The following is a 12,319-nucleotide window of genomic DNA, read 5'->3' as shown; positions in this document are numbered from 1 at the left end:
CAACACTCACGTCTGAGCAGACAACACATGAGCTCACCTGTTCATCTGCACCTCCGGAGGCGAAGAATTCTCCGGTCCTCGAGAAGGACACGCAGCTGGCCGGACCCTACAAACAAGCACAACAGCAGCGTTCAGTTCTGCAGGAATAACAGAGATGCCTGCCAACACATGGAAAACTGCAGCTTGGACATTCTTCTAAACATCTCCTACATCCCACAGAATAAAGCCAGTCATGGCCTTTGAAAACTACTTTGTGTTGCACTGTAATAATTTGGTTAAAAGAAAATAAGCACCAAGACGCCAGTCGCTTCCCTCTACACACACAACTATCAGTGCCATCAGAAAAGGAGCAGAAAAAGCCTTGGCCAGTCTGTAGGAGGAAAATTACAGCGTCATGATGCCATATTGACTTTGGTTGAAGAGAGCAGGTTAAATTTAGGCAGAGAACACAAAGCAGACACGGCTCTGGCAAAGCCAAAAAACACGCTTTGACACACACACACACACACACACTCCACCCACACAACTGGCACAGTGCATGCATGTAAACGCTATACCAGTACACACACATTCACATTAATACTTTACGTTTTTAACATTGTTTACGCATATTACAAACATCAAACAGACAAACCATGTGCAAATTCATCAGTCCACAGCACTGCTGAGAATTTTCTCATTGAAACTACATTCTCACTGCAGTTTGAATGCACTTCCCTTTCCAACCGTCACAAACGTCTAACATTTCCCGTCAGTCTGCAGGACAGGGCTTTATATATCATTATCACCACTGGTCAAAGGTTTCTATTCACAATGTGCTTTTGCAGCATTGAGCAATGTCGCCAATTATAGACAGATCTGCTTATTCATGAACACGGTGGCCAATTAGAGGCGTTTAAGTCAGAATCCACTCACCAGCACTGAGTTATGCAAGCTTGTGAATCCTCTCACTGTAACACACAGTGTGTATACAGGATGAAAATAAGAGATTCGGTGTGCAGTGTAGAGCTTCACTGATTATAAAGGAACTAAGATGAGAGGCAGTTTTTAGTGATTATAAAGGGAGCGCTCTTTGCACAATTTCTAAGCTTAACAATCCTTTCAGAATTTGTTATATATTCACTCACTGATAACAGTTTATCAAATATAGCCGCCTGCCATTGTGTGGAAGTGGAGCAGGTCTGAGCTGCTGGGATTGAGTGGAGGCCGGGCTAATTAGCATTCAGTAACATTCAGGCCAAATTAAGACAAACAGAAATTATTTTTATGGGGAAAAACATTTAAATATATCATTTTCATTATAAAAGACAAATTTTAAGTTTCAAGTTTAGTTTATTTATATAGCACCAATAAAACAGCAACAGCTGACCAATATGCTTTACAGCATCAGTAGAATAAATAACAGGTAAAAGGAAATCAAAAATTAATTCACAATTGAAAACAAAGCCAATTACATCAAAATTTAAATGTGACCCTGGAGCACAAAAGCAGTCATAAGCAGCACAGGTATATTACTACCAATGACCAAAAATACATTGTATGGGTCAAAATTATACATTTTTCTTTTATGCCAGAAATCATTAGGATATTAAGTAAAGATCATGTTCCATGCAGATATTTTGTGAATTTCCTACCGTAAACATATCAAAACTTAATTTTTGATTAGTAATATGCATTGCTAAGAACTTCATTTGGACAACTTTAAAGGCGATTTTCTCAATATTTAGATTTTTTTGTACACTCAGATTCCAGATTTTCAAATAGTTGTATCTCTGACAAATATTGTCCGATCCTAACAAACCATACATCAATGGAAAGATTATTTATTCAGCTTATCTCAATGGTCCAGGGTCACATATAGTATAACAAAGTATCACAAAATTCCCAACAAGTGTCAAATGAAAAGGTTAATCATCAAGGGACATTAAAAGCAATAAGTTTTTGAGTAAAGATTTAAAAATGTATAAAGTAGGTGTGGACCTAATGTAAACTGGTAAACGGTTTCAGGGTTTGGGGCCAGTAACAGCAAAGGCACATTATCCTCTTTGTTTTAATTGAGCTCTAGAAGCAGTGAGCGGTCTAAGACTAGCTCGAGAGGGGTTTTAAAGGATAAAATTAGGGACTGCAGGAGGTCTTATTAAATAAATCATAGATTCTGAACTGCTTTATGTGGATTTATTTTGCAGTTTCTAATATGACTAATAGTTTGAGTAATAAATGAAGAGATCTCCAGTCATGTGGAAGGGTTCTGGAGTGTAATGTTGAAGATGTCGAGGATCCACTGGCTGGATTGGTGAGGATTCGTCAGAGGTTCAGTGAGTCAGTGAAGCAACACCTCACATCACGTCCTCAGATGCGCCGCAGTCAGCAGAGATCAGTGTGTGGGATCACGCCAGCACACAACACTCAAACGACCAGGTCAATCTGGCCTATATCACCCATAATGCAGCGTCACACCTTCACAAACACTCTGCTTCAAAGCATCTTATCAGTGAGGACAGATGTGAATTTCAGACTAGTTCACCATTAAATAACAATTCTGTCATTATTCACTCTCCATCATGTTGTTTCAATCAGTTAATAATGACTGAAATTTCATTCTGTTTCTCATAAAAGTATGAGTTTGGCTTCAGAAGGAATATAGCAGAGTATTCCTGTGGACTTTGAGCTTTCGTTATGTTTTTGTCCATTTTGTAGTTTGTAGTCATGGTCAGGGCTGCACTGAATTGTGCTGGGTAAATAAGTTCAGACTACTTACTTATGCCACTTATATATTAAATCACAATACTTTATTCTGTTACTGTTTTCAACTAAAAACTTAACTTTTTATGTGTTTTGGCTCTTCATTTACATGACAACGGCATTTTGGGGTCTGAAAAAAAAAAAAAAAACATTTGGAAATGTGTTTAAAAGTGAAGGTTTTTGAAAATAATATCGTCTCGGTGTAAACTATGAAAACGTGAATTTGTGAAGCGATCACATCGTGCAGATGTATTGTGTGTTCAGGCTAGGGATGCGTGAGTTTCCTTATTAAGCGACTTCGTCAGCTTCTGGCCTGGCATGAATAAAGAGCGTAATGAGCGTCATTAGTGGTTTTCACAGATCCATGTGAACTGGGATCATTTTGACAATGTTGCCGCCTGGATGCTAGGCTTGCTGCGATAGTCTGTGTTTACGGTGTTAAGCCGCAACACCGGTTACATCACTTGCCCCCCACCGTCGTTTTCATTAGTTTTTTTATAGTAATAAAAATAATTTAGTTCAGTTAGAGAACAGACACTACAATAAAAAACTCAATTTATCACGTGAGGAGAGTTGAGCTGACGGACAAGAAGAGTGATGTGAGAAAGACAAGACGATGGCGGAAGATTTAGTTTCTAAACGAAATGCAAAAGCGCCTGTTTGGAAATATTTTTTATTTTGAAAAGCCTGTTGACTTTTGTCGTTTATCTACTGGGATTTTGGAAGTTTTGGTTTAATCCTGTAAATTAACAGCCAAAGGCCCGTAAATGAATTAAATTTGCAGTATTTAACTGTAAACCCATTGGCTCCTGTAAAAAGCAGCAGGTGTGGGCAGGGATTTTTCAATGCAGTCCTAGTTTTCAAAAACAGCACGGTCAACGAGATTACTTCACAGCTCTTCTTGCCTTCACATCCGTTGATTTAAAGGACACTGTTGAAGGACACTGTTGTCTCTTTGTTGTTATTTCATTAGGTTGTCCCCAACTAGTAAAATCACGTTTTTTAAGACGTATTTGTGGCTGCGGTACGCAAATCTAGCTTTGCAACGGCTCAGGCATTCGGCTAGTCAGTTCTCCGACCTCCGATCATTACAGAGAATTCTTTGCTTGGTTAAAAAGGTACTTCTTCAATATAAGATCAATTTTATTTAGCAGAAACCCTTTAATCTACATCTATTTATGATTTATGATGCTAATTTTAGATACCAGATGCATAAATGTTATTCACTAAGTTACACCACAGTGTAATCTACATTTTTCGTTTGATTTAATGGAGCAAGTACTTACTCATATTTTAGCGATTATTGCTTTTTATTATTTTAGCGATATTATTTACATGTATATTGTATATGCAGGAGGCCTGTTCAAACAGTCGAAGAGGTTGTTACTGAGAGATAACGTGTTTTGACTGCTTTTCGACGTGAATCACGTTCTGCAGACAGACAGTTCTAAGCGGCTAACGTTAGGCATCGAATTACTTGCTTGGTCAGAGAGGTAATTAACCCAAAATAAATTATTTTATTCTTTTTATCTTATACAGGAATCATTCACTGGATGTACATGTATTTCCGAGACGGTAAACAAAGCTATTATTAGGCAAGTTTAACAACATGCAGCATCTCCAGAGAAGAGCAGAGATGATTTGTTTTTCTGGAAGATTGTAATTAGTTATGGATGCATGTAATTTGAGTCACCAATACGCTGTATTTTGACTGAAAATAACAGTAAATAGTTTAGTTTATAGTTGAATCTTAATGATGGATTTGTCTCACCTCAGAAAACATTCACTGCTAAACAGGAATCATGTGGATTCCTGTAATGCTGTATTTATATGCTATTTGGACTCTGGGTCTTGATTACTTACATGGTACATATACATAGCTCCAATTTACTCCTGAAAATGTATGCGTGTTCTGATGACGAAAAAAGTCATAGACATCTTGGATATCAAAACCCTGAAAAAGGCTTGAAGACTGGCAGAGGCAAGGTCTTTTCGAAGAAAACTGGAAAGATTGTGAATAAGAAGTCTGCTACTGTCAACCACAAAGTTGCATCCCTCATAAAGAACCTCATCGATTTCGAATGGGATTTTGTCTACGTAAATAAACTTAATTCCCCACAAACACATATTCTAGTTCCCTGCACTCTCAGAAATAAAGGTACAAAAGCTGCCACTGGGGTGGTACCTTTTCAAAAGGTACACTTTTGTACCTATTAGGTTCAAATATGTACACTTTAAGTACCTTTAAGGTACCAAAATGGACCCTTTAGTTACAAACATGTACCTTTTGAAAAGGTACCGCCCCAGTGACAGCTTTATTTCTGAGTGTGAGAGTTACCATCTCTAATCTACATTCATATTAAGTGGTACGAGTAAGTTAACCCTTTGGAAATGTTTGTTTTTCTGTATTAATATGACCTAAAATTGCATCTGATCACATGCATAGACAAAACACAAGGTGCTTCAGCTAAACATGCACAGTGCTGTGGGAAAGGGATGTAAGCTTTGTGATTACCTTGATGACCCACAACTTTTTTTTCTTTTTTTTTTGTAATAGTGAGTCAAGACCGGGATCATTTTTCTTTTCAATTTAACTGATCAAGACTAACAAAGGACTCATTAACCTCCATTACAAAAATAAAATAAAATAATAATAATAAATGAATTAATAAAAACATCTTACAAATTTAACTGTTTTCCACAGTATTGTAGATGTTTAATGGGATGTGCTTAGTAAAGACATGGTAGATTATGATTATGTGTTGTTAGCTTAAAGGCGTAGTTCACCCAGTAATAAATTCTTTCATCATTTTCTCACCTTCATGCCATCCCTGTGTAAAAACTATACTATTATAGCTGCAAATACTAAGATAACTAGAAACTATTGCTTCCGGTGTACTGTCAAATAAAAACTTACATTGTGTAGCTTACATCACCAGCACAAAGGATTCACACTTCTTGCACAAACTTCACAAGAAACTATTTATAGTTAAGAGTTAAAAATATTAATTTTTCACAGCTATCAATTTTTCATGTTTGGCTTCAGAAGACATTGGTTCATCCTCTGGGGTCATACACGTTAACCACTTCTGCTAGTACTTTACTGTAAATTTACAGTGACATTTTTACAGTGAATCTCTTTCGTGCTGACTCACTTCTGAATGGCTTAAAATGCTGTAATGTTATATATTCTTTAGTTAAAGTGGAAATCAATTTACTAAACTATGTAAACTTGACTGACTGCTTCACTTCCACTTTAAGTATATAACTGGCAGCGCATAAACCTATTTGCCAGCAACCCACCAAAATAAAAGCTTGATGATTTTAGTTTTGAAAATGAAGAAAATTAATATAAAAAAAGGAAAAATAAAAACATGAAAATGTAAATATTAGAGTACTTGTATTTTTCACAATTACTCACTTTTTATTGTAGTTTATTATTTATCATTTATTATTGATGTTTATTTTTTATTTTGTTTAAATGCTAATAATACAATAACTAATAACATTTAAAAAATAATAATAATAATTATAGTTGTAAAATGGGTGAAATGTGAGGGAATGTGGTCTATGAAAACTCAAGTGGAAGGAGATTTTTCTTGTATTTCTGTTCTACAAAACAAGGATAATGAATCAGACAGTGAGGAGCAGTAAGGAAGATAAATCTTAGACCACGGGTAATCACCAAACCAAACCAAACCTCTTGTGCTTTAGGAGCACCTTCTGATCAATGGCAGAAACTAACTTCCCCATTACGCTGTGATATTTGCCCCTTCTTTGCACGGCAGATGTGGCACAGAATCTGCATCTGAAGTGGCATTAGATGTATTTACACAGACTGTTTAATGCAGCTCATGAATGCATTTACACTGCAAATTACAATTGCATAATATTTTGAGATTAATGTTTGAAATATAACATTCTGAATACAGAAATACAAAATACAACGAAAACAGCCAGTAGTATAAAATGATAAGTTGATATAAAATTAAAGCCACGTGTCTAAATAAGTTGTGTTCCAAATTTGAAGATGATATAAAAAAAAATGAGGTTCCTATGCAATTTTTGAATAAGCGTTGTTTAGGCGTTATACCAAATAGCCACCGGGTGCACTGCCAACCAAACTTTTTTATGCATATTTCTGTCACAAACAGGGCTGGACTGGTAATCTGGCATACCGGGCATTTTCCCGGTGGGCCAACGCACTGAAGGGGCCGACAGAATTTTTTTTTTTTGCCAAGGACCATCACGGACCATCACGGACCATCACTTGAAACCCATTGGTGGCCCATTGGTTTGTCTCTTGTATTAACAGTGTAAACCACCCAATCACAATGCGCTATAGACTGAGCCATGAAGTGTTTTGCTCCGCCTATATAAAGAATGCTTCACCCCCAACTTACTCCTCGTCGGCTTTTCCCACGTTTTCACAGCAGCTTTATCAAGAAAAGGCTTGCTCTGCGGTGAGTGATGCGGCGTAAAGAGCCAGCAGGAGGAGGAGAGGAGAGCAGTTGAGTCGGTAAAGTGCTTGATCGGGACTCGCAACGGAGGCAGGCATCTATCGTGTGTTCGCACGCCATTAGTGCAGAATATGCAAACACTTTTCAATAAAACGTAAATTCGTCCACTGCAATTTTTTGGCCAAGTCATGTCAAGTGTGTTCCATGGGCCAATGAGAATGAATCTAGATTTAAATTTGAAAAGACACGATATTGTCAGACCTGATGTTTCTTTTTTATTATTATCCAAAACAACTGCTGACTTGGCAATGATCCAGAAGATGAACATTGACACCCTCCACAAAGAGGGTAAGTCACAGAGGGTCATTACTGAAAGGTGTGGCTGTTTACAGAGTGCTGTATCAAAGCATATTAAATGAAAAGTTGACTGGAAGGAAGAATTTGGGTAGGAAAAGGTGCACAAGCAACAGGTATGACCGCAAGCTTGAGAATACAGTCAAGCAAAGCCGATTCAAACACTTGTGAGAGCTTCACAAGGAGAGAACTGAAGCTGGAGTCAGTGCATCAAGAGTCACCACGCTCAGACGTCTTCAGGAAAAGGGCTACCAAGCCACTTCTGAACCAGAGACAACATCAGAAGCATCTTAACTGGGCTGTGGAGAAAAAGAACTGGACTGTTGCTCAGTGGTCCAAAGTCCTCTTTTCAGATGAAAGTAAATTTTGCATTTCATTTGGAAATCAAGGTCCCAGAGTCTGGAGGAAGACTGGAGAGGCACAGAATCCATGTTGCTTGAAGTCCAGTGTGAAGTTTCCACAGTCAGTGATGATTTGGGCTGCCATGTCATCTGCTGGTGTTGGTCCACTGTGTTTTCTGAAGTCCACAGTCAACGCAGCCATCTACCAGGAAGTTTTAGAGCACTTCATGCTTCCTTCTGCTGACCAACTTTATGGAGATGCAGATTTCTTTTTCCAACAGGACTTGGCACCTGCCCACAGTGCCAAAGCAACCAGTATCTGGTTTAATGACCATGGTATCCCTGTCCTTAATTGGCCAGCAAACTCGCCTTACCTTAACCCCATAGAAAATCTATGGGGTATTGTGAAGAGGAAGATGCGATATGCCAGACCCAACAATGCAGATGAGCTGAAGGCCACTATCAGAGCAACCTGGGCTCTCATAACACCTGAGCAGTGCCACAGACTGATCGACTCCATGCCACGCCGCATTGCTGCAGTAATTCAGGCAAAAGGAGCCCCAACTAAGTATTGAGTGCTGTACATGCTCATACTTTTCATTTTCATACTTTTCAGTTGGCCAAGATTTCTAAAAATCCTTTCTTTGTATTGGTCTTAAGTAATATTCTAATTTTCTGAGATACTGAATTTGGGATTTTCCTTAGTTGTCAGTTATAATCATCAAAATTAAAAGAAATAAACATTTGAAATATATCAGTCTGTGTGTAATGAATGACTATAATATACAAGTTTCACTTTTGAATGGAATTAGTGAAATAAATCAACTTTTTGATGATATTCTAATTATATGACCAGCACCTGTATTTTGTCAAGATTATAAAAAAATATTGATTCTAAAATACATTTGGAATATGACACCTCCCACTAAGGGTGAGGAGCCCGCTAAAAAGATTTTAAAGTAAGATTTCCATAATAACGCAATGTCCAATTTCAAAATGCTTTTCACAGGATGAATTTTAAGGTTTTAAGCTTTCAAATGATATATAATTTATGTTGATTACTAAAACATATGATGGGTAAAAAGGATACGAAAAATACTTTTTGTGACAAAGGTCAGAACTCCTGTTATGATGTATATGTTTTTTTTAGGTGCACTCTTGTCATAAAGAATACAGTTTTGGAAATCATTATTATTAATTAAAGGGGAAGGGGAAGAAGAGAGATGGAAGTCTCCCTTCTAGTTATAGTTTATCTCTATCTAGCTCCGGTTCACACTCCAGTACAGTAGGTGGCGGTAATGCACCATTGAAGTTGGATGCCAACCGCCGTTAAACATCAAGGAAGAAGATCGCTTCTGCGCATGCGTCTACTATGCCAGAGCACGTTGACGCGCCACGCGCCGTAATGTTGTGAACGCGCTCAGGGCAGTTGGACATTGCGGTGGATCAGAGGTAAAAAACGATATAAATACTGTTCAGTTTCTTGCACAGAACGATTGTTTCGTGTCTTTAGACCTCAATGTATCGTCACGAGCCGCAGGGTTTAATTTGGTTTTGTCTGTGTATGCTTTTTTGGCTCTCAAAGCCGTGAGTCCCATTGACTGACATTATATGACTGACAGACTGCAACGGTCTGAGTTAAAAATCTTCGTTTGTGTTCTACTGAAGAAACAAAGTCACCTACATCTTGGATGCACTGGGGGTAAACAGATACACATCACATTTCCATTTTTTGGGTGAACTATCCCTTTAAACCTTTCCAACAATATACAGTATGCCATGATTAGATTAGGATCAAATGGTAATATATATTGAAGTAAACTTAGGCATCCTGCTGGCGGGACGGTGACAGTTAAGGCAAACATTAGGCCTTTCTTCAGATTACAGGGGGCTTCAGACTAACAGCTCATTGGTAAAATGATTTCATGCATCTTAGATGCAGCGTTCCTTACTCTAGCCCAGCGGTTCTCAATTCCAGTCCTCGTGCCGAAGTGAAGTAAACTTCAACGGATTTCCCTGCTCAGGGAGCAATGAACACGGTGTAGGGATCGTGTCATTCAGAACAGTTTGTGCACGGAGCTCACTTCTAACTAGCAGATTATCTGAATCAGGTGTGTTAACAAAGAGAGACATGCGAGGACTGTAATTGAGAACCGCTGCTCTAGCCGGTGTGTTTTGTTGTGCACCAAACACTGGTAAACAGATCAACTGGTGAATCTGGTGGGTAAAGCCACAAACAGAGCTGCAGAGCACATGCGAGAGACAGACTCTGCTGCTGACTAACAGGCTAGCACACGCAGACACAACATTCACCCTGTGTGACGTGTGTTAGCATGTAGCACGCTAGCAGCACCTGCTGATCTTACCAGAGCCAAGACCGACTTGCTACAGCTAATGACAGCTTCTCGCGAGACAGACACTTGCTAATGACTACAAAAACCTGGTGAACCCTTATGGGCCGTTCACACTGACAGCGACACATGCATGAGATTTAGCCTTTGGAGTCACAAAACATGGTTCATCTGATCATCACTGTAATGCATCAGTAAAGGCACGTTCACAGGACTGTTGAATGCTAGTGCACTCCTACTCCACTACAGCGTCTAACTATCTCAATGAATTCAGTCAGACTGCAGATTCTCAGAGTACTGATTATGTACCCTAAACTCTGCAATCTGATTCAAATATTTACTTTCGTACATGAACATTATGTATAATACAGAAGCACAGGGATAAAAGCCCTTGCCAGCATGTCACCAACAGTAATTATTGTCTTTTCTTTGTCTAAAAATGTGCCAAAAGGTCTTCTTTATCTGTTTGTTCTAAAGACATAACTTAAAAGGATAGTTCACCCCAAAATGAAAATAAAGTCATCACTAACTCACCGTTGTAAAAACACATTCTTTTTCACATACTGTACATTATTGTAGCTCCTCTATGCCCAGTCTTTCTAAAACACATTGATTTCTACAAAGCCCCTCCTTCTGAAAAGCTCAGTGTGCTCTGATTGGCCAAATATTTCAAGTATGTAACGGAAATATAATGCCCCTTTCCACAATCGTGAGCTTCAGCTTCCAAATGAATTATAAAGACAGCTAATAATGTTGTCAGTTTTACTGTATCAGTTTGAGTCTGTAAATGGTGACACCATGGATATACTGGTATGTTTCTATAGCACAGTAAAGTAACGTATATTGTTTGTCATTCTTACGATCACAAGTGCAGAGATGGATTTATGTTTACAAACATTATATGGACAAGAGATATTTTTTTTCAAAAGCTCTTTTTGTGGTCTGACAGCAATTAGAACAACACAAGGTGTTGACATAATTATGATGACAATTTTCATTTTTGGTTGAACTATCCCTTTAAGAAGAATTTGATTTCCTAAAAAAAAAGTTCTTAAAAATCACCGTAAATAACGTCAAAGTTAGGGTAAACTAAATTATTACAGTAATCTGCAGGCAGCACTAAACGACAGCCAGGTGTTTTCATCGAGCTGATCTGCGAGTCTTCAGCAAGAACCGCCATACAGTCAGAAAACACCAAAACTTTTCTTCTTAAGAAAAAAATGAGATGTTCTGAATAATTTTTTTTTTTTTTAAATCGAGAACTATTCAAAAATTGTTCAAAAGTTCTTAAGAAACATATTTAACTTTAACTTATAATTAGATTTTCATCAATCTGGTCGCTGCTGCAATGTCTTAAAGGGGTTATCAGATGCCCATTTTCCACAAGTTGATATGATTCTTTAGGGTCTTAATGAAAAGTCTGTAACATACTTTGGTTAAAATTTCTCAATGGTATTGTAAAACAACACCCTTTTTACCCTGACAAAAACAGCTGTTCACATCGAGCATGTCCCTTTAAATGCAAATGAGCTCTCCTGACCCCACCTCTCTCTTCTGAGAGACGGTAAACTTCAGCCGCATTCATCGTGAAACTTGCTAACTAGCACATTATTAGGAAAGGAGATTTGCAAAGATTCATAAAACAGGGTGCAAACTCGTCAGGGGTGAAAAAGGTGACAACCCCACACACACACACAGACACACACAGGTGTGTTAAAACTAAGGGCAAGTTAATTGACATAATTCACATAGCACATTTCACACACAATGGCAAGTCAAAGTGCTTTATAGGGAGAAAATGTTACACACTGCTAAAAATGCTTTTCTTAAATTTTTCTGTCTTGTTTCCAGTCCAAATAATCTAATAATTCTAGTCTAATAATTAGTCTAATAATTCTTAAATCAAATAATTTTTTTTTCCAGAAAAAAATAAGTCAAAATAATCTAGATTATTTTGCTTGTTTTAAGGAAAAACCTCACTCAATTTTGACAATTTTTTTTCTGAAAACAAGACAATTTTTACTTGTCTAGAAAATGCTTTTTGATTTAAGAATTTTTAGATATTTGGACT

General features: G+C 37.7%; 1 protein-coding gene across 1 annotated transcript in view; it reads right to left on the bottom strand.

Moving 5' to 3' along the window:
• poc1a (POC1 centriolar protein A) overlaps window positions 1-12,319 on the bottom strand; it is a 76,030-nt gene that overhangs the window by 42,366 nt on the left and 21,345 nt on the right. The window contains exon 8 of the mRNA XM_058790907.1: window positions 38-106. Within this exon, the coding sequence (XP_058646890.1) occupies window positions 38-106 (69 nt within the window). The remainder of the gene's footprint in view (window positions 1-37; window positions 107-12,319) is intronic.

Source organism: Onychostoma macrolepis, chromosome 11 (assembly GCF_012432095.1).
Source record: "Onychostoma macrolepis isolate SWU-2019 chromosome 11, ASM1243209v1, whole genome shotgun sequence".
Lineage (NCBI taxonomy): Eukaryota > Metazoa > Chordata > Actinopteri > Cypriniformes > Cyprinidae > Onychostoma > Onychostoma macrolepis.
The sequence above is the reverse complement of the archived record's forward strand: the minus strand, read 5'-3'. Positions and strand labels throughout refer to the sequence as shown.